This window comes from Sinocyclocheilus rhinocerous, unplaced genomic scaffold (assembly GCF_001515625.1).
Source record: "Sinocyclocheilus rhinocerous isolate Xijiao unplaced genomic scaffold, SAMN03320098_v1.1 scaffold133, whole genome shotgun sequence".
In the NCBI taxonomy this organism is placed as follows: Eukaryota; Metazoa; Chordata; class Actinopteri; order Cypriniformes; family Cyprinidae; genus Sinocyclocheilus; species Sinocyclocheilus rhinocerous.
The window spans coordinates 63,391-83,322 of NW_015628317.1; the positions used below are offsets into that span (position 1 = coordinate 63,391).

At 37.5% G+C, this 19,932-nt stretch overlaps 1 protein-coding gene across 1 annotated transcript in view; it reads right to left on the reverse strand.

The window, feature by feature from the left end:
* ankrd52b (ankyrin repeat domain 52b) overlaps positions 1-19,567 on the reverse strand; it is a 28,204-nt gene extending 8,637 nt beyond the window's left edge. Inside the window, exons 1-19 of the mRNA XM_016548825.1 lie at positions 19,431-19,567; positions 18,479-18,562; positions 18,198-18,276; positions 16,875-16,945; positions 16,598-16,798; positions 16,371-16,458; positions 15,680-15,822; positions 13,091-13,303; positions 12,939-13,017; positions 12,456-12,570; positions 11,988-12,095; positions 11,393-11,485; positions 11,223-11,291; positions 10,181-10,396; positions 9,079-9,190; positions 7,868-7,939; positions 7,349-7,550; positions 6,889-6,976; positions 1,585-1,702 (exon numbers count right to left, since the gene is read on the reverse strand). Of these exons, the coding sequence (XP_016404311.1) occupies positions 1,585-1,702; positions 6,889-6,976; positions 7,349-7,550; positions 7,868-7,939; positions 9,079-9,190; positions 10,181-10,396; positions 11,223-11,291; positions 11,393-11,485; positions 11,988-12,095; positions 12,456-12,570; positions 12,939-13,017; positions 13,091-13,303; positions 15,680-15,822; positions 16,371-16,458; positions 16,598-16,798; positions 16,875-16,945; positions 18,198-18,276; positions 18,479-18,562; positions 19,431-19,457 (2,178 nt within the window). The 5' untranslated portion in view covers positions 19,458-19,567. The remainder of the gene's footprint in view (positions 1-1,584; positions 1,703-6,888; positions 6,977-7,348; positions 7,551-7,867; positions 7,940-9,078; positions 9,191-10,180; positions 10,397-11,222; positions 11,292-11,392; positions 11,486-11,987; positions 12,096-12,455; positions 12,571-12,938; positions 13,018-13,090; positions 13,304-15,679; positions 15,823-16,370; positions 16,459-16,597; positions 16,799-16,874; positions 16,946-18,197; positions 18,277-18,478; positions 18,563-19,430) is intronic.
* Between the last annotated feature and the right edge of the window lie 365 nt (positions 19,568-19,932).

A 19,932-nucleotide genomic window follows, 5' to 3' on the forward strand; every position in this document is an offset into this window, starting at 1 on the left:
ATGTCTCCTCTGAGATACATTAAACTGTGTAAATACATTTAAATGCTATTTCATATTCCAGAAATGTTTTCTTATGTTGGAATGAAAGACACTAAGTACCGGATGAAGTGCTTCTTATTCTTACCCAAAAATACAAAATGGAAGAAAGAGTTAAAACTTGCTACTCAAGTTGTGTATGATTTTTTTAAATATATATTTATTTGCTTCTTTTCCATTTTGCATTTACTTGTACTTTTACTTTCAATACTTAAGTACATTTAAGATTCAAAAAATACTTTTCGTACTTAAGAACAATAAATATCACATACTTTAAGACTTTTACTCAAGTAATATTCTAAACGGTGACTTCAACTTCTACCAAAGTCATTTTCTGGTAAGATATCTGTACTTTTACTTGAGTATGGCTTTCAGATACTTTATACACCACTGCGCCTCATTTTATTATAACGCTGCTTCTAACTTTGGCTGGTTACTCAACCGTAATGACAGTAGGCAAAGCAAATTTTTACCATGAATATGAATGAATGTTTCAGCTGTCATCACAGACTGGGAAGTGGCTTGTAAATCCAGTCTATTTACAGATGTCAGTAGACCTATTTTTGTCTTCAGTTCATTTAGTAGTTGCAAAGCACTCCTATAATAGGTTGTGGAGTAAGCGAGGCTAGTTGAGCTATGGTCCTACTTTGGCATGTCACTGATTGTGAAAAAATATGCCCTGTTGATCCTGTAGTTGAATTTAATCTAACCTACTTCCTATGTATGAACAGTATGGCACTGTAGGTTACACAGCAATAACAAACTACCTGTTCTTGATTTGCATGTCATGTAAAACCCTAGAACTGTATTTTTCCACCAATCAATTGAATGAAATAAGCTAAAATAACTGAATACAAGCAACAAGGCAAAACACATTTTAGTGGAGCAAACATTTTGTGATTTTATTTTTCTTCATCTCATATATTATTTAGGAAGTTGCTCTCTGTGGGAAAAGAAATGAGGGGAACAAGAATCTCTCAAAACAGATAAATAATGTGAGAAATAATTGAATATTTCACATTGCTAGAGCAACCTATTACATATGAATTTTGTAGCTGTGATATGTGGTCAGATGAGATTCAATCGTGATTTGATCACAGAAAACACAGGCCAGTGTTTTTCACAAAGCACCCCTTCAAATCCTTTGCACAGCCCATGACTCCTATAATTAGGCCACATGTGTCGACCTGTCCTCACTACAGAGCTTAGATCTGCTGACATCTTTCCCACATTTAAACCCAAGTGTCCTCAGTTAAGTTTGGAGATGATTCCAATTCAGTGTTGCCAAATGTGAAACATAGAAGGGCTGTTAAAATGAAATGGATATCTGGTAGGATTAGTTAGTTGCAACTGACTGAACTCTGGGGTTGTACAGTTTAAAGACCAAAGAATATGATGCCCTTTTGCAGACCCAGGTGTATTCAGTGCTGCCAACACACCTTAAATTTCCTTACAATATTGCCAAATTCCAGCACAATAATGTGCAAATATTCAGATACACAAACCAAACACATGCATACGTACTGTACGTGCAAAACATAAACTTACTGCGCGATGCAACGCAGTGCGGCTTCTTCTGTCTCCAGTGTCTGGATTACTTCCTCTCTCAAGCAGCATGTGGACACAGTCAATGTGACTGCCCAGTGTAGCCAGCATCAATGGAGTCCTACAGATACCATCAAACTATGCTTACAATAGCAATACTTCAAACAATTCAAAAAAGGAACAAAGAGATAAAAATGGGGGAAACAATATGTTAATGGATTCTCACAGCATATTACTGAACGTTGAGCTTTGTCATCAAACAGGAAAAAGACTTGAATGTGCAGGTTTGAATGCTTGACATTGTACGTGGATATGTGAGGCTTGCATGCAGCTGCTCGGCCACGGAAAGCCAATCCATGAAGCTCCCGGCGGACAGCTTTTGCCAGTGGAAGTCTGGAAGCTATGAAATCTGCAGAGCATTGGGGATTTTTACGCACCATACGCCTCAGCACTCGGTGATCCCACTCTGTGACTTTACCTGGTCTTCTGCTTCATGGCTGAGTTGATGCTGTTCTTAAATGCTTCCACTTTCCAATAATACCACTTACAGACTGTGGAATATCTGGCAAGGATTAAATTTCACAAACTGACATCTTGCAAAGGTGGCATCCTATTTTATTCACATGTTTGTAAATCCAGACTGCATGGCTAGGTGCTTGATTTTAAATGTGGCAATGGGTGTGGTTGAAACACTTGAATATATATATATATATATATATATGTATATACAGTGGTGGCCAAAATTATTAGAACACTAGTATTTTCAGCAGCTAAAAAATGGTTTTAAGTCGGTTATTTCTATCTTTTGCTGTAATGTGTCAGTAGGAAATATCAGTTTACATTTTCAAACATTAATTTTGCCATTCATTGTAATAATCCAGTGAGATTTTTGTCTGACAACAGCCAGTGCTCCACACAGAGATCTGATCTGATCATCATCCAGTCTGTCTGGAATGACATGAAGAAACAGAACAAACTGAGACAGAAGTCTAAATCCAGAAGAACTGTGGCAACGTCTCCAAGATGCTGTAAGAGACCTACCTGCATTCCTAATTTGTGCCCTGCCATTTTTGCAGCGGCACCCGGGGAGCAACTGGGGGTTCGGTGTCTTGCTCAAAGGCACCTCAGTTGTGGGTAATGAGGGTTGAAGATAGCGCTGGTCATTCGGTCCACCCACCTACATTTCTTGCCAGTACTGAGACTCGAAACTGCGACCTCTGGGTTACAAGTCCGGCTCTCTTACCATTAGTCCACAACTTCCCTTAGGAGCCTCAAGATTTGACCTAAGTTCTACCAGCATGTTACTGTCCCCACAAGGCACAGCAGGAGACAATCATGTCTAGACTGATGTACAGGATGCTCAGAGATCCTGGGATAAATAGAGCCTACAGTAGCTGTCATACACCTAGGATCCAGGAACACTTGGAGACCCTCAGTGCGTGTGGAAAGGACTAAAGGAACAGACAGCAGTGCTGCTTTTACTGCACAGAACAACTTTTTTTGCATGTTTTGAGGACTCTAACAGCAACCCAGTCATGGAAATCAACCCACCAGCAGATGACCAGGGGCCTCATTTATAACCATTGTGTACGCACAAAACCTGCCCTGAAAGAGGCGTACGCCACTTCCTACGCAAAAGGTGGGATTTAGAAAAAAACAAACTTGACGGGAAAATTTGCGCACCTGCACGCAAACTCTGACCCATGCGTACGGACTTTTTTTCCTGGAGAAAGAAAAGTAATGAAGTAAACAATGATTTTAAAGTTGAAGCAGCTATGTCAGGGAGATGCTGTGTGTTTCTAGGCGAAAGCAAAAGCACTTTATTTGGTCTTTCCGAAAGTAGATGCATTTAGGAATCTTTAAGATTACTTACAACAGAACAGCAATGCATTTTATGGACGACCGTTTCGTGAACCTAGGAGAGGAGGTAATTCTGACTTTGCTATGACAATCTGGCGCTTCTGAATCAGCTACTGTTTTGTTATTAGTTTAAGTATTTGCTATTGACTGTTCAAATGCGGAGTTTTGCGCAGCGCAGAGTAACGCGTTGTGTGTGTGTGTGAGAGGGGAACAGGGTCACATCACAGGAGAGTGAACTGCCTGTCAGAAATCATAGCACGTCAGCTGTCTTAACCACGGTTTGTGTACTGCATCATCACTGTGTCTGTCACGCGACTCTGTTCCCCTTTCGGGCTCTGTCTTTACATTTATTTTGAAAGATGAAGCTCGCGATAATGGTAAGGGGTGTTACATTTCCGACGCGTGCTTGTGGTGTTCGGCCAATCACAATGCACTGGGTCAGCTGGCCAATCAGAGCAGACTGCGCTTGTCAAAGGAGGGGGCTTTGTTGAAAACGACGTGTTTGAGAGAGGCGGGGCATAGAGGACCTACAATAATGTACAGTATTTGAAAAATAATGTGTTTTTTGAACATTAAAGCAGTCAGCATATTCTGTTACACCAAATACACAAAATAATGATCTTTAAAATAGCATCATATGACCCCTTTAAACTGTTTTCATTTCATCATATACATTTACATTGAATATTCCACTCTTATTAATGGAGATAAACGCTGAAATTACATAAAGTCATTACGCAGAAGTTAAAACACAATTATATGAATTTAGACATAGCCTATTTGTAGTGGATGCGCTTGATTACCTTTCCTGTGGTATGTTACGTTTTAATGACAGCGAGGAGTGCACTTACTTCTATATTGTGGCGGACACTGCTGGATTCGGTGGAACGGTCTATTGTCTGGTTTGAATAGGACCAATGATAATCGCTTAATGTACAACCACAGCTGCACGGAAGTGTTGATGTCATGTGAAGGCATCTCCACAACATTATGAAAAATACCACTGTATTTGAAGGATACAACTTGAAGAAAACGGTAAGATTTGCATGTTTCCTTTTTAAAATAATTTGTCAATGACGCGCAGAGTCAGATAATTGTATTTACACTGCAATAAATATAGGCTTATATTTTTTTACATTGAAAATGGCTAAAAGATGCTCACCTTATCAGCAAAACTGCATTAATTTAATTTAATTTGAATTTTTAAAACAATTGAAATATTATTGGGCCAGTGGAAATGAATGAGATCAACTCTATTATTTTTTAATTATTTTTAATTATTTTTCTGAGAACTATTTTAAACAGATTTTTTATGAATATTTTGATATATTTATTCTAAAACATAACAAGGATACCGGATGATTTTTAGCAATAAAAATGAATGTGTATGGCACAAATGGCATTTATAGTCCGTATCTCATATTTCCTTAATGTCTTGTACCTTTGATGGTGTTAAACATGGTGTCACGTGGATGGGAATATGCATAGAAATTATATGCAGATGAGGTTATGCATAGTAAAACTTGGCGGTGTAAGCTCCATATATGGTGATTTCGGGGAGGAGTCGGGGTGGAGATGCACGTACGCACAATCTTCCCCTGACTGGGATTTATAAGGGGATGTTTGCGCAGGTTCTGGCGTACGCATGGTTTTATAAATCTGAAAACTTTTGAGCGTACGCAAAATCTAGCTTTTGTGCCTACGTACACTTTTAGGATGAAATCTACGGAGAGTTTTATAAATGAGACCCCAGGTGCTTACATCAGCTGAAGTAAATAGGACTCTGCAAAGAATTAACCCACGCAAGGCTGCAGGCCCAAATGGCATCCCTGCCTGAGTGCTGAAAGAATGCTTGATCTAGCTGATTGATGTATCTTTTAACTACAGTATTCTCTAGTACAGCCTGTTGTCCCAGCATGCTTCAAAACTGCCACCATCACCCCATGCCATAGAAATAATCAATAACCTGCCTTTATGACTACTACCCTGTGGCACTCACACCAATTGCCATGAAATGCTTCGAGCGGCTAGTCATGAGTCAAGACCATCATCCCACCCACACTGGACCTTTTACAGTTTGCCTTCAAACGCAACTGCAAATGCCATATGTCACATCCTCTCAGACACTGAGTCAGAATGCTGTTCATTGACTTAAGCTCACTCTGCAACTGGATCCTGGACTTCCTGACTAACAGAAATGAGTCTGAAATGAGGCCTGTGTTCTCAGCACCTTAATGTTCATGTTACTCATTCATGACTGTGTTGGCCAGTATCAGAAAAACCACATTATCAAGTTTGCTGATGACACAACAGTGGGCCTTATTACACACAACAGAGTACAGAGAGGAGGTGAGAAACCTTGAGCTGTGGTGCAAAGACAACAAAAATATTTTTAGCTTGGTCAGCTGCTGGTAGTAAGTTGGGTACTTTTTTTTTTTGGTTATATTTAGTGCAAAATGCAATTGATGGGGTAACGGAAATATTTGAAATTCATCGTGACATTCAAAGTTCACAAAGTAATTTATTTTTTATTAAATACTATTTTTGGCAAAAGACTGATTTAGTACGGAAGTTCTAAGCGGCCATGCAATATATTTTTTTCCCTTCTTGTTTTCTCGTTATAACGACTTAATTTTCTCGTTATCTCGACATAACGAGAGTTGTTTTCTCGTTATAACGACTTAATTTTCTCGTTATCTCGACATAACGCATAAAGTTTTATTATGTTTTAATGATTGGATTGCACAAATGCAGCCATCACTCTATAGTATAGAGTCTATACTATGCTGTTTACTCTGGTTATGTTATATTACGTAGCAGTCATCATTTACTCCCGACATCTGAGTAAAATGCGTCTGCGTCTGAGAAGACGCAGTGGATTATGCTTGTTTTTGAAGGGAATGCGCCTCCCAATCTACATAAATGCATTTATGTTCGCACAAATCATTCGTGATCCAGCTTCACCTACAGAAGAAGTGAGTATAAGGTTTTTTTTTACGAATCTTTGCAAATCGCCTTTCCTAATAATGTGCTAGTTAGCCAGTTCCACAGCTAAAGTTAACAGGCTCTCAAAGGAACTAGTCAGCCCATGGAAGAGAGGGGCGGGGTGAGCAGAGCTCATTAGCATTTAAAGAGACATGCACCGAAACAAGTCGCTGTGAACAGAGCAGTTTTTGACAGGGTAAAAGGGTGTTGTTTTACACTACCATTGAGAAATTTTAACCAAAGTATGTTATAGACTTTTCATGAAGGCCCTAAAGAATCATACCAACTTGTGGAAAATGGGCATCTGATGACCCCTTTAAAGCAGTACTGAGGTGAAGCTCACTGACTCGTAAGTCGACTTCCCTCTTCACTTTCTGTGATGTTCTGCTTAATTTCGTAATTTTGTAAATGCAGTGTATGATCATGCTATATCACTGAAATGAATGTTGAAATGGTACTTACTGTCCATGTATGTCCATGAGGTCAAATATGTCATTTTTTTCGTCTCTTTGCAACATCATGAGCAGGCAGTCAGTTTGACCACTGGCAGCTATGAGGATAAATCAATGGGTTAAATAAAGTTAAAAATGTGATCTACAGTCTCTTGTACCAATTCATAGTTTGGCCCTCCCACAGCTCTGTAATGATGTACGTCTAACTGAGCTTTAACAAACCAAACATTTGACTTGACTGTCACAACCAATCATTAAAAAAAGTTTTGAAAACTAGTTTAAATTACACAGTACCTCATTCCCGATAACACACAAGAGCCTTGGTAAGACTATAGCACAAAATATAGAGCAAATGTATAATATTAATATGCTATATTAGTAGAGTGCCTTTACTGATTGAACCTTTGAACTAACTTCTCAGTCATTACACTCAGTCATTTGTTCCTTTACATGTTAATATCTTTACCTACCTGAAGCATGTAGTGGTGTCCATCTGTGGATGTGCTCCCTGATGGCATACGAGGCCCCTTGAAGCAGCAGCAGCTCCACACAGGGGCCGTGACCTCTCAGAGCAGCCATATACAGAGCTGTATGACCCCTGGGATCCTGTATGTCTACATTAACCAGTGTTTCGGACAGCACCTGAAGAGCTTCACTGTGACCATTATACGCCTGATAGAAACAATTTATCATCATTCATATCTTCTTTTACTATCAATTCATGAGTAATTTGAATAGAATTGGCTTTTCCACACAGGATGTTGAATTTACTGGATTACTTCAACTGGCAATGGCTTATTTTTTATGTTTCGAGCAAGGCTCAAAGTTTGTCTTCGCGAATTTCCCTTTTCTAGTTAACAAAAAATACATTTGTAGCAGTTCCATGAATTTTAATGCATTTTAATTCTACTTAAATTCACATTCCATTTGTAATGACAACTGCATCAGAGAAGAGAGAAAAGAGATTGACTAGAGACGGGAGTACTCACCGCTAAGTGAAAAGGGCTCACAGGAACACAACTCTCCACATCTTCCACACATTTGAAAGACATTTCTATGAGCTAATAAGAAATGTTTATTGCCAGTTCACTCAAAGTGACATACAGTACAAGAGCACAAACGTTTCTCAAAAAGCATTTGCTTAGTTGACAATGTGTGCCAGCCAGTGCTTTAGATAACAAAATACCAAAGAAAGTGGCATCAGCAAACAAATGATGCCCAAAGAGATTTTCTCAGACATAACTTTGGTACACCAAGCCAAGCTACTCAGTTCTCCTCAAGAGTAACCACAGTTATAGTTTACCTTCACATTAATTATGGGCATGATCCATGTTTCATTAATGTTTAACAATTCAATTCTTTTTGTATTCAAAAAACAATACTTGTTTACTTGTAACATTTTAACACTAAAATGATTGCACCAGCGTAAATCCTCTTTTGGTATTAAAAAAACTGCTGTCAGCATTTAAAGAATACAGTGAAAGAAATAGTGATGAAAAGGCTTTTTTTTTTTTTTGCTGTCCTTATTGCATATGCATTTGTAGATGTTTCCCCTTCAGACACAAAATGTATGGGAGGAGAGTATTTAAATGAGTCATGCACTGTGATTTAATAAGGTTTGTGGTAGTCAATTTACTGGTATGTGCAAAATTATTTAACACCCCAAAAAACAAGTCTTAACCACCTATTATGCGCCTGTGTTATTAGTTAAAAAACACGCACCCGTTTATCATCAGTTGTGCTGTAACCCTACAATATTCTGCATTTCTGAATGATTCCCAGATGATTTCCAATGATTTCGTTGATCGTTATGGAAATGATCAGGCTTTATCTGTGTCCTTTAATTTGCACATTGTCCGTAGATCACCTGCAGAATTTTTCACTCCCATTTGCATTTTTTGGCAATGGACATTATGTATTTTCTAATTGCATTTTGCTGATCTCTACTGTGAACGATTCATCCATGCATACAGTTTTTTCTTTTTTTTTTATCAAAACGTAGTTCTGACATTCAAAATCTCAGATATTATGTATGCTGGACTTCTTATAGGAGTAATATGATTCAGTTTTTTTCCACTAGACAGAACTGGCAGGTGTGAAAACATCAAACTACATATCGAACTAAAAGACACACAAAATTCTACTCACATGTCCCATAATTCACATAATACATGGTATACCATGAAAAGAGTTTTCTTACCAATTTTAGGTTGTGTCTGTCACCACAGGCAGCTGCGTAGTGGACTGGACTGAAGCCTTTACTGTCACGCAGCGTTGGATCAGCACCACTATGCAAAAGAAACTCCAAACACCTGTAAGAACATGTAACACATAAGGGGTCATGTACTATTAAGCTTATTAACAGTTAGTCATTTTATTTTCAAATCCCAAAAGATGCTTTACCACTGAGCTTCTTCATCAGTCTCACTGTCAGGACAGTTCTGTTCAACTCTATTGGGGGAAAAATATACACAAAGGTAAGTCCTATTTTAAATGAGTTGAATAAATAAATATGAATTTGTACTGGTATATACATCTCACATTAAATCGTTAACGGTGGATGTCAAGGTTTTCAGAAAATAAGTAACATTTTAGTCTGTTCCTCACACAAATCTTTTCCTATGGCTTCTGAAGACCTGAAATACAGTGAATTCATTGTATGGACTATTTATGCCATTGTATTCATTCTAATTTGACAGAATAGGCTGACCGGTACTTTCATTGAGAGTTTTCCTTCCACACATAAAACACATAGGTTTATAAATAATGACAGTATTTAAATTTTTGATTAGACATGGACAATGTCAAAACACCCAAATAAAATAGCCCACTGATTCTACCCACTTCACTTCAGCCACAGTCCTGTGTTTATTGAACAAAAGAGCAGGTGAGTCGAGGACCAAAATTAAGGGTCAATATGACTAAGAGAGCTACCAGAGTGAAATCGCAGAGGGAGTGCAGTATATGGGCACATGCACATGTCTATAACCACCAAGGCCAGAGGAAAACTAGAGAGCAGTGGGCACAGGGCAGGTGGACAGAGAATGGCAACAGAGCTGAACAGGACTGGGCAGGACAAGACTAGCCTGGACTTAGTCAGCAAAAATAATCTTGTAAAGAAACAAAAGACTAGATGGTAATAAAAAGCAGAGAGGATCAACATTAAGAAAAGACAGGTGACAAATTTAAAAATGTACTTATTTTTAGCACATATTCAAAGTTCTCACAAGTCTGCTCTGTCATTATAGGCTATGGAGTTTGTACCGATGCGATGAAGCATTACAGCATAGGGCTGACAGAACAAAATGTGGAAAAATGCAGGGGTCTGAATACTTTCCGAATCAGCTGTACGCAGGGCAGTGTTATAAGTGTTATACCTGTGTGAGGTTTGGGCAGCAGCTGCGTAGTGCAGTGGACTGCATCCATTCACATCCAGTTCATTAACATCAGCTCCAGCTTTCACCAGAGCCACTGTACACAGATATGAGCCGTTCACGGATGTGTAGTGCAAAGGAGACCTGTGAAGAATTAAATGAAAGATTTTGCACTCTTTCTAGGTCACTAAGCCAATGTGAGTAACTTTATGACACTGTCCATTTTAAAAATAAATCTGATTTCCTTGTTTGTATTAGTGCTGTCAAATGATTAATCGCGATTAATCGCATCCAAAATAAAAGTTTATATATGCGTAATAAATATACACAGTACACACATATTATGTAAACAAAAACTTTTATTTCGGAAGCGATTAATCGCGATTAATCGTTTGACAGCACTAGTTTGTATTAAAGCATATTAGACACATTAATAATCTTATGTGCACAAGATTCACACTGTGAATATATAACTATATATATAAATTTTATTGGTTAATAAAGACTTTACCTTCCAAAATTGTCCAATAGACACACATGCATGAATATATTCAAGAAAAATATGTTAGGTTTATATATTAAATATATTTACATACAATATAAATTATATGAAAATAAATATATACATGTAAATATTTTCTATATATATACTGTATGTGTGTGTATTTATACATGCATAATAAATAAACACAGTACATATACATATAGTATGTAAACAAAAACTGCGATTAATCGTTTGACAGAACTAAAACATAAGTTTTAAGGTTTTGAAACCCTCTAAAGTATGAGCAAACAGAACCAGTGCTGCTCGACTGAACAAACACCACTAATTAAACAGAACTGTGTTTGGTTTGACAGCACTAGTTTGTATTAAAGCATATTAGACACATTAATAATCTTATGTGCACAAGATTCACACTGTGAATATATAACTATATATATAAATTTTATTGGTTAATAAAGACTTTACCTTCCAAAATTGTCCTTTTTATTCAAAGCAGCACCACTGTTTAACAGCAATTTAAGACATTCAACATTTCTGTCAGTGAACAAAAAACAAAGGATGAATAACTAAATTGTATATTTAAAAAAATATAACTTACAAACTATAAGCACATAAGTGGTAGACATTTCGCATACCCGCCTGAAGCAGCTACATGCAAACATGTCCTTCCCAGGCTGTCCACGGTGTTTATATCAAACCCTGCCAAGAGTAAATGTTTGTTAGACAAACATACACTTTTAGACGGGTGACATATATCTGGTTTAATGTCAAAGCAATGGGATAGTGCTTATGCATTGTACATCATTTTGGATATAAGCATCTGCCAGCTGTCATATGTATATGATTTTTACCTGAGGAGAGTAACTTTTGACAACAGTCTGAAAATCCGTAAAACACCGCCAAGTGCAATGGAGTCATGCCATTAATGCCTCGCCTATAAGATGGACAGTTATTGTAAAAGCATATTACAATTTAAATAAGCATTTGTATTTTTTAAACATATTCTCAAAAGAAACTGAGTGGTAGACATTTAGCATACCCGCCTGAAGCAGCTACATGCAAACATGTCCTTCCCAGGCTGTCCACGGTGTTTACATCAAACCCTGCCAAGAGTAAATGTTTGTTAGACAAACATACACTTTTAGACGGGTGACATATATCTGGTTTAATGTCAAAGCAATGGGATAGTGCTTATGCATTGTACATCATTTTGGATATAAGCATCTGCCAGCTGTCATATGTATATGATTTTTACCTGAGGAGAGTAACTTTTGACAACAGTCTGAAAATCCGTAAAACACCGCCAAGTGCAATGGAGTCATGCCATTAATGCCTCGCCTATAAGATGGACAGTTATTGTAAAAGCATATTACAATTTAAATAAGCATTTGTATTTTTTAAACATATTCTCAAAAGAAACTGAAGATATGTCATGACTGAAACCATCACATTCGATCTGTAGCCATTAATTACTTTCAATTCATTCCAAGGCTCATTCTATAAAAATATAGCAACATAATATTTTAAATTTAACATACTGATTTAACATAATTTAACATATTAAATACTGACTAAGCCCGACTAAACTGCGTGAATCCACATACATGCAGAAAACAATAAATGGAAGTGGACACAAACTCTGAAGTGTCTGTTCTGCTGCAGTAGTCTCTGTGTTTGAATGCTTTTGTAAAGACACACCTGGCCACATCCGCACCGTTATTCAAGAGTGTAGTGATGAGCAACTCATGACCATGTTTAGCAGCAGAGTGAAGAGGAGTATTACCATATATATCAACACACTCCACCTCTGCACCTGCAAGAGAAAAAAAATAAAAGACTGTTATTACAAGATTGGCAATGCCTTTAACAGAGAGTTCATCAGACAGGTGAGTTCCTAACATACGTTATGTTGACAAATGTGATGGTACTGCAGTGCAGTCACGGTGTCATTGGTGACAGTATAAGAATGTTTAGTTAATGGGAGTTAACAATATGAAGTAACCCTTTACAATTACAATTGCTATGCTAGTCCACCAGTGAGTCAAGTAAAGTCATTTCTAATCGTACAGAGCTTTTTACAGTGTACTTTGTTTCACAGTAGCTCAACAGGAAAATACTGCTGTAAAATCTGGTCTAACTAGTATTAAGCTCTTAACATTTGTGCTTTGAGCGTGGCTTTACCATTTTGAAGGAGTATCTGGGAACGGGTGAAGTGTCCGTGAATGGCAGCCACATGCAAAGGACTCTTCCCGGCTTTATTCTGAAATCAAAACGAGAAAGGTCAGAGAAAAACACTGCAATAATCACCTGCTCATTTCGAGTTGTCTACTGACCGGAATGTGAACATTTGCCCCGTTATTGACCAGCAGCTCCAGACACAGGACTCCATCAGCGGAGGCAGCAGACAGATGCAGCGGCGTGCATCCACGCACGTTTGACCGGTTAACACTGGCACCACAGTTAACCAGCTCACTAGCTACAGCCCTTTGCCCAGCGTAACAAACCATGTGGAGAGCACTGTTACCAGAGCCATCTGCTTCATCAATCTAACAGACAAAATGAAAGACAAAACAAAAATCATAATGGATTCTGTCTCTGGTGCACAATTCATGAGGGCACATTGGTTTTTACAAGTTAACTCCTTGTTCTTTCAAAACCTTAAAGCCATAGCTCACCCAAAAATGAAACAATCATCATTGACTCACCCTCATGTCATTCCAAACCTGTATACATTTCTTTCTTCTTACAACAGAATGTTTTTTTCCTCCTCTTCAGTAGAACAGAATGTTGGAACTCGCTGATTGATAAAACAGTTCACATTCTTCTTTTCCATTCCGGTGAAAAATAGTAGTGCAGGTTAGGAACAACACGAGCGTAAGTGAATGATGACACAATATTTGACTATCCCTTTAAGAATTGATTTCTCATGATGTGACCCCCTGGAATAATATTTATTTCCAATGTAATAACTTTCTCTGCCTCTGAAACAACTTTCTTTACCAGGGATGTAATTAAGACTACATGGGCAGGCCAGGTAACGAAACTAACCAATAATATCACAGCCTAACATGTTCCACCCCCACTCTGAATAAACCAATCTGAAAGACTACACAGTATGGAAGTTAAAAGCATTGAAAATATAAATATAACTTTAAAGGGAAAAATATAATTATAAATATAGCATTTTAATGAAAAAGCCATCATTGTAAATATTTAAGTAATCAAGTACCAGTAGAAATATTTCAGAATGCCTTCGGACATTATGTAACATTGCTGACAAACAAACAGACGAGGATGATGCTGTAGAAAACCCAAGTACAGTTTATTATAATTGTGATAATCAAGAAACATTACTGTAAACTACTAACTTGATCCTGACATAAAAAAACATAAACGTGAACTATGAACTTGACTATAAATAATGACCTGGTGCTACTTTAATACATGACACCCAACATGGCAAACAAGAGGGCTTAAATACAAAACAATGGGAATCACAATAACCGCTAGCAAAAGAGAACTGATAACCACATAACAAGACATAGGCGCCCATTTATGTTTCTGCTGGTGGGTGCAACCATTTGGGACAAAAAATGCTCATTCACAATTCAATTAAATCTATAACGGCTGTCACACATAAAGTGAAAATGAAATGCAGCATTAAGTTTAGATCAGCTCTTGTTGCATTAGATTTCTTTTTACAAATTTTTTTTTACAGCATTAAGCATTATAACCAATCACACACGATTCTGCTGAGCTTATGAATGCAATGGCCAATCAGAGGCGTCCAGATTAGTCATCATAATTTTCTCGCTGTTTGAATAACCGTGGAAATGAAACCGCATTATTTTTAGTAACGTACAATGTTTTTATTAAATTTGTGATCATGTTAAATTCAGTCGTATTAAAATTATTTTATGACATGACACCCATATCTGGTACTATGGTACATATCTGGTAAAAGACGGGTTTATGATGCACGTAGTTAACAGATATTGGGCTACCCTCCGCTTATGATTCAAGTTATTTGTCTTGCGAAGAGAAAAAATGGACTGCAAATAAATTACAAAGTGTCAAGTCGTCAGATATTTAGCAGTCGTGACATTACCAAACAGGAAAAATGTGTAATGGACACCTTGCGGATGTAAATAAAGTGTTTTTTGTGTGTTTTAACATTGGCCAGCCACATATCAAGTTGTTTATCACTTATCAGAGCTGTTGAAACTGAAGATTCACAAAAGAGTCCATCCAACATGCTTCTGTTTTCCAAATAAAATCAGGACACGATGTGAGACCACAGGGAGTTTCCCGAATCTTAATTGATTTTTCAATGGCTTAAAGTTAACGGAGAACATATACAGAGTTCTGGCATGAAACTCTAGATGGCGCAGTCCGATAGGTCTAACTCAATCTGACCTAATGACATCATTATCACATGGCACAGCTGATTAGGCCAATGTGCTCGCTGCTCAACATTCAAATATATGACTAGAGCTTGCCATAGCAGTTGCAGCTTGCTTCAGAAACCCTCCACCTTCCCCAGCTCCACCTGTATAGATCTGCTACGAGGTGATTCACGTATGCTATATGGGGGTTATTTCATGTATGTTATATTTGCAGCAGCAATATTTCTTACATGCTCACAGCTGCATGCTGTGGATGTATTGGCAGTAGCAAATCTCTGTATTTACTCTGCCGCAGCAGCAGCAGCGTAGCAGATCTGTTCCGCCAAGACCAAATACATTAACATTGTCATGTACATTACCATTACTCCGAGAGTTGTCATGACAGAACTAGTATTTTTCTGTGGGTGCTCAGCCATTTAGGGATTGGCGCCCATGTGACAAGACAATGACCCAATGAAAACATGACACATAAACAAGCAGGAAACAGAGATCTAGCACTAATATATGATCCCTCACCTCTGCTCCATGTTTCAGCAGGTACTGGACCACTTCAGTGTGTCCACCGAGAGCAGCCGCATGTAGAGGAGTAAACCCCTGCTTGTCCCTGCAGGACACATCAGCACTACACGCTACTAAGAGCCTGACGACCTCCAGATGCCCTGAACAACAGACACAACCAGATAACACACTAGTGAAATGAAATATATTCTGATTAGATGTCTATATGTGACTCTGGACCACAAAACCTGTCATAAGTGTCTTTTTACATTTTTTTATTGAGATTTATACATTATACATAAATAAGCTTTCCACTGATGTATGGTTTGTTAAGATAGGACAATATTTGGCCGATATACAACAATTTGAAAGTCTGGAATCTGAGGTTGCAGAAAAATCTAAATATTGAGAAAATCACCTTTAAAGTTGTCCAAATAAAGTCCTTAGCAGTGCATATTACTAATCAAACATTAGGTTTTGATATATTTACGGTAGGAAATTTACAAAATATCTTCACGGAACATGATCTTTAATTAATATCCTTATGATTTTTGGCATAAAAAAAAATCTAGCATTTTGACCCATACAATGTATTGTTGGCTATTGCTACAAATATACCCCTGCTACTTATGACTGGTTTTGTGCTCCAGGGTCTAATATAATAAACTTATTATTTGAGGCAGGAATTCAGAGTCAGAGGACCAGATACCTAGATGAGCAGCCAAATGGATAGGCTGCCTGTCCTTTATGTCTCTGGCACTCACGTTGGCTCCTTTATTTAGGAGCAGTGTCACTGTCTAAGAACATTATTAATTAGTCTTCAAGACAATTTCTTTTTTTCTTCTTTCTTAACATGCACACCTCAACAGGAATAAAGTGTTTCGGATAAATCCTCTATGAAATGTCCACTACATTCAGTGTCAGCTCTTGCCAAACCTCTGCATGTCCACTGTGGACTGCGTGATGTAAAGCGGTTCTCCCGAAGCGATATGCTGCATTCAGACTGCTCACGTAAGGAATCAGAGTATCGACACACTTCATCGCTCTGTTGGCTGCAGCTACATGCAGCGCCGTCTGACAGAACCTGTCCTGCGCGTTCACCTCGGCTCCCTTTCTCAGCAGCAGCACAACAGACCCCTGCATTTAAAGTAATACAAAATGAGAGACAAAGACACAATAAACAGCGAAACGATTTTTAAAAATCCTCTCTTACTTCATTCTGTGAGGCAGCTGCTCGATGCAGAGGAGTCAGCCACTCCTGGTCTTTAGCATTAACATCAGCACCTGAGACCACAACATCACAGGCAATCAAAGACAAAATACAGTGTTAAAGACTAAATATTCTAACACTTTAGTATAAGGACCAATTCTGGCTATTAACTAGTTGCTTATTATTAACATATTGGCTGTTTATTAGTACTTCTAAAGCCCATATTCTGCATCTGCATGACCATATTCTACATTCCTAATCCTACCCAATACCTAAACTTAACAACTACCTTATGAACTATTAATAAGCAGTAAATAAGGAGTTTATTGATGCAAATATCATTGTTAATAGTTAAGTTAATGGTGAGAACTGAACATTTAAAATAAAGTGTGACCCAAAATATTCTACAATGAATGTTTAGTTTAAAAAAACTTCAATCACTTATACACTTGAAATAATTACTATTTATTTGATCAAATGCAGTAAAAAGAGTATTGTGAAATACTAATACAATTTAAAAGAGACATTTTCTATTGATGCAATGGCAAAGCTGAATTTTCAGCATCATAACTCCAGTCTTCAGTGTCATATGATCCTTCGGAAATCTTGCTAATATGCTGATTTGCTGCTCAAGAATTATTTGAGAATTTATTATTATAAATGTTGAAACAAGTTGTGCTGCTTCATATTTTTGGGTAAACCGTGACAAACTGCCGTTCAAACATTTGAGGTAATTACAATTTGAAAAAATAAATAAATAACAATCAAAATAATACCTTTATTCTGCGAGGACATTCAATTAATCAGAAAATAAATGCTATAAAAATCTGCAAAAACAGTTTATTATTATTCATTTTTTATTCCTTTATTATACATTTATAATAAAACCATTATAAATAATTGAGCACAAATAACAACCGATAACAAGTGGACAACAAATCAGCATGTTAGAATGATTTCTGAAGGATCATGTGAGTAATGGCGGCTGAAAATTCAGCTTTACAGCAATACATAAAAATAAAACTACATTTTAAAACAAAAACAATTCCGAATACTTTCGATTATCAAATTATTTCATTCTTTTAAGTTGTACTAATAATTCACAATAAATCCTTTTTATTGTATTTGTGGTGAAATTTCTCAAAACATTGACTGGTAGTGTAACTTCTGAAATAAAGCACAATTGGATGAGTATCTTTTTATACCGGTGCAAGGACACACACTCCACTAACACTCATGCTGGCCAGTCATGTAAAACAACCAGAGTGGTTTTCTGTTCATGTCTGTAACTGTTCGTCCATAAACCTCAGATATTCCTGATCTCACCTGAACTGATGAGGAGGTCCATGATATAAACACCACCAACATAAGATGCAGCATGCAATGCAGTGCGGCACTCGTGGTCCTGCAACAACAAATGACTGTACCTCAGGTTATAATTTACAAGAAAAATGTTTGTATTCACTCTACATTTTTAATCAAAAGCATTTAATAATTTTAGTAATCAGGTTTGTGGATTTATGGTTTCTTATAAAGAAATAAAAGGATTAAAGGAATTTTAACATTTCTTCAAATAAGACTATTTCTTCAAGACAAACCCCGCGTACCAATTCATTGACTTCTTCATTTTGCTCCAACAAAAATTCCACCATTTCAGCATTCTGGCTAAATACTGCCTGGACAAGGAGTGACTAAAAGAGAGAAAGACAGACAGATTCAGGATCAGTGTAGCAATACTTTAGCGAAGAAAGTATTAGGGGTGGGAATTCTGGTTCAAAATCATTGCCTAAACATTGCCCTGGATTTGAGTATATGAAATATAATGGAAGTCAAAATTGGAACTTTTTATGGTCCCCCAAAACTTGTGTCTTGTATTCCATACTACTGAAGCCAATGGGGTTTTGTTACCCATATTCTTCTAAATATCTTCTTTTGTGTTCGGCAGAAGAACTGAATTCTGGTTTGCCAAATGATGGCAAAATTTTAATTTGGGTGAAATATCCCTTTAAGTTTGATAAATATCCCTTTAAGCCTTTGGTCAGTTTCATTTCTTTTTGTTTGTTCATTCATTTACAAGTACTGAATCAAAAACAAATGTTTTGTAAACTATAAAAAACACGCTTTTGCCATTTTAGAGGCAAAACTAGTAGTTACATTTGAGTTAATTTTATAATTTGTGTCAATGTCAAGTAAACATAGGCCTACAACAAGTCTTAAATAAACATACTCAAAATATCTGCAATGTTGAAAAAATGTGCATTTCTCCCCTATGCAGGGATACACACATACCTATCGCAAATGATTTCAATCCACTAAAGTCAGCTAATGACCGACATGTGGTTTTTCACAGACAGCGCAATAGGTTACTATTACGAGACGGGTATAACCAGAGCCGGGGTCTGGGTATAACTAGTTTTACAGTGACGGTTTTCCTCTGGCTGTGTATAAGGGAAGTATATTAAAAATCTAACTGAAACATACTAGAGAGAGCCAGTCATACTAAGCCTGTCTTCCATGCTGCTGAGAAAACTAACACGAAAAGCAGTTCTTGCCGCTTACCTGCTCGCTTATCTTTAATACTCCCATCTCCACAGATCAGTCAGGTCGGAGTTTATTCATTAGGATATGATAATGAAGTAATGATTCTATGTTTTAGGCCGATAATAATGAACGGTAACTAGTGAGCGGATTCACTAGACTAGAGCAACTGCGCTGTAATATGAAGCTGCTGGTTTACAGCGCCGTCTACTGTAAAACAGAAATGAGTGGAGCACCTGTTGCTGGTGGCCCACTCAGTCGTGGTTCTCAGACCTGGTCAGTCTGCTAGCGGGCCCTCCATGGGAGGTTCCCCTCAGACACGATCTGTTGACACAAGCTCGGGGCATGATTTGGTATCCTCGACCGGCATTATGGAGGTTATGGGCGTGGCCCTTGAGCGGAATACGCTAATGTGTTCTGGTCTCTCGGCTGAGATTACCGACACTATTATGAATTCTAGGGCTCCCTCCACGAGACGCTTATATGCTTTCAAGTGGAGACTTTTTGCCTCTTGGTGTAGACA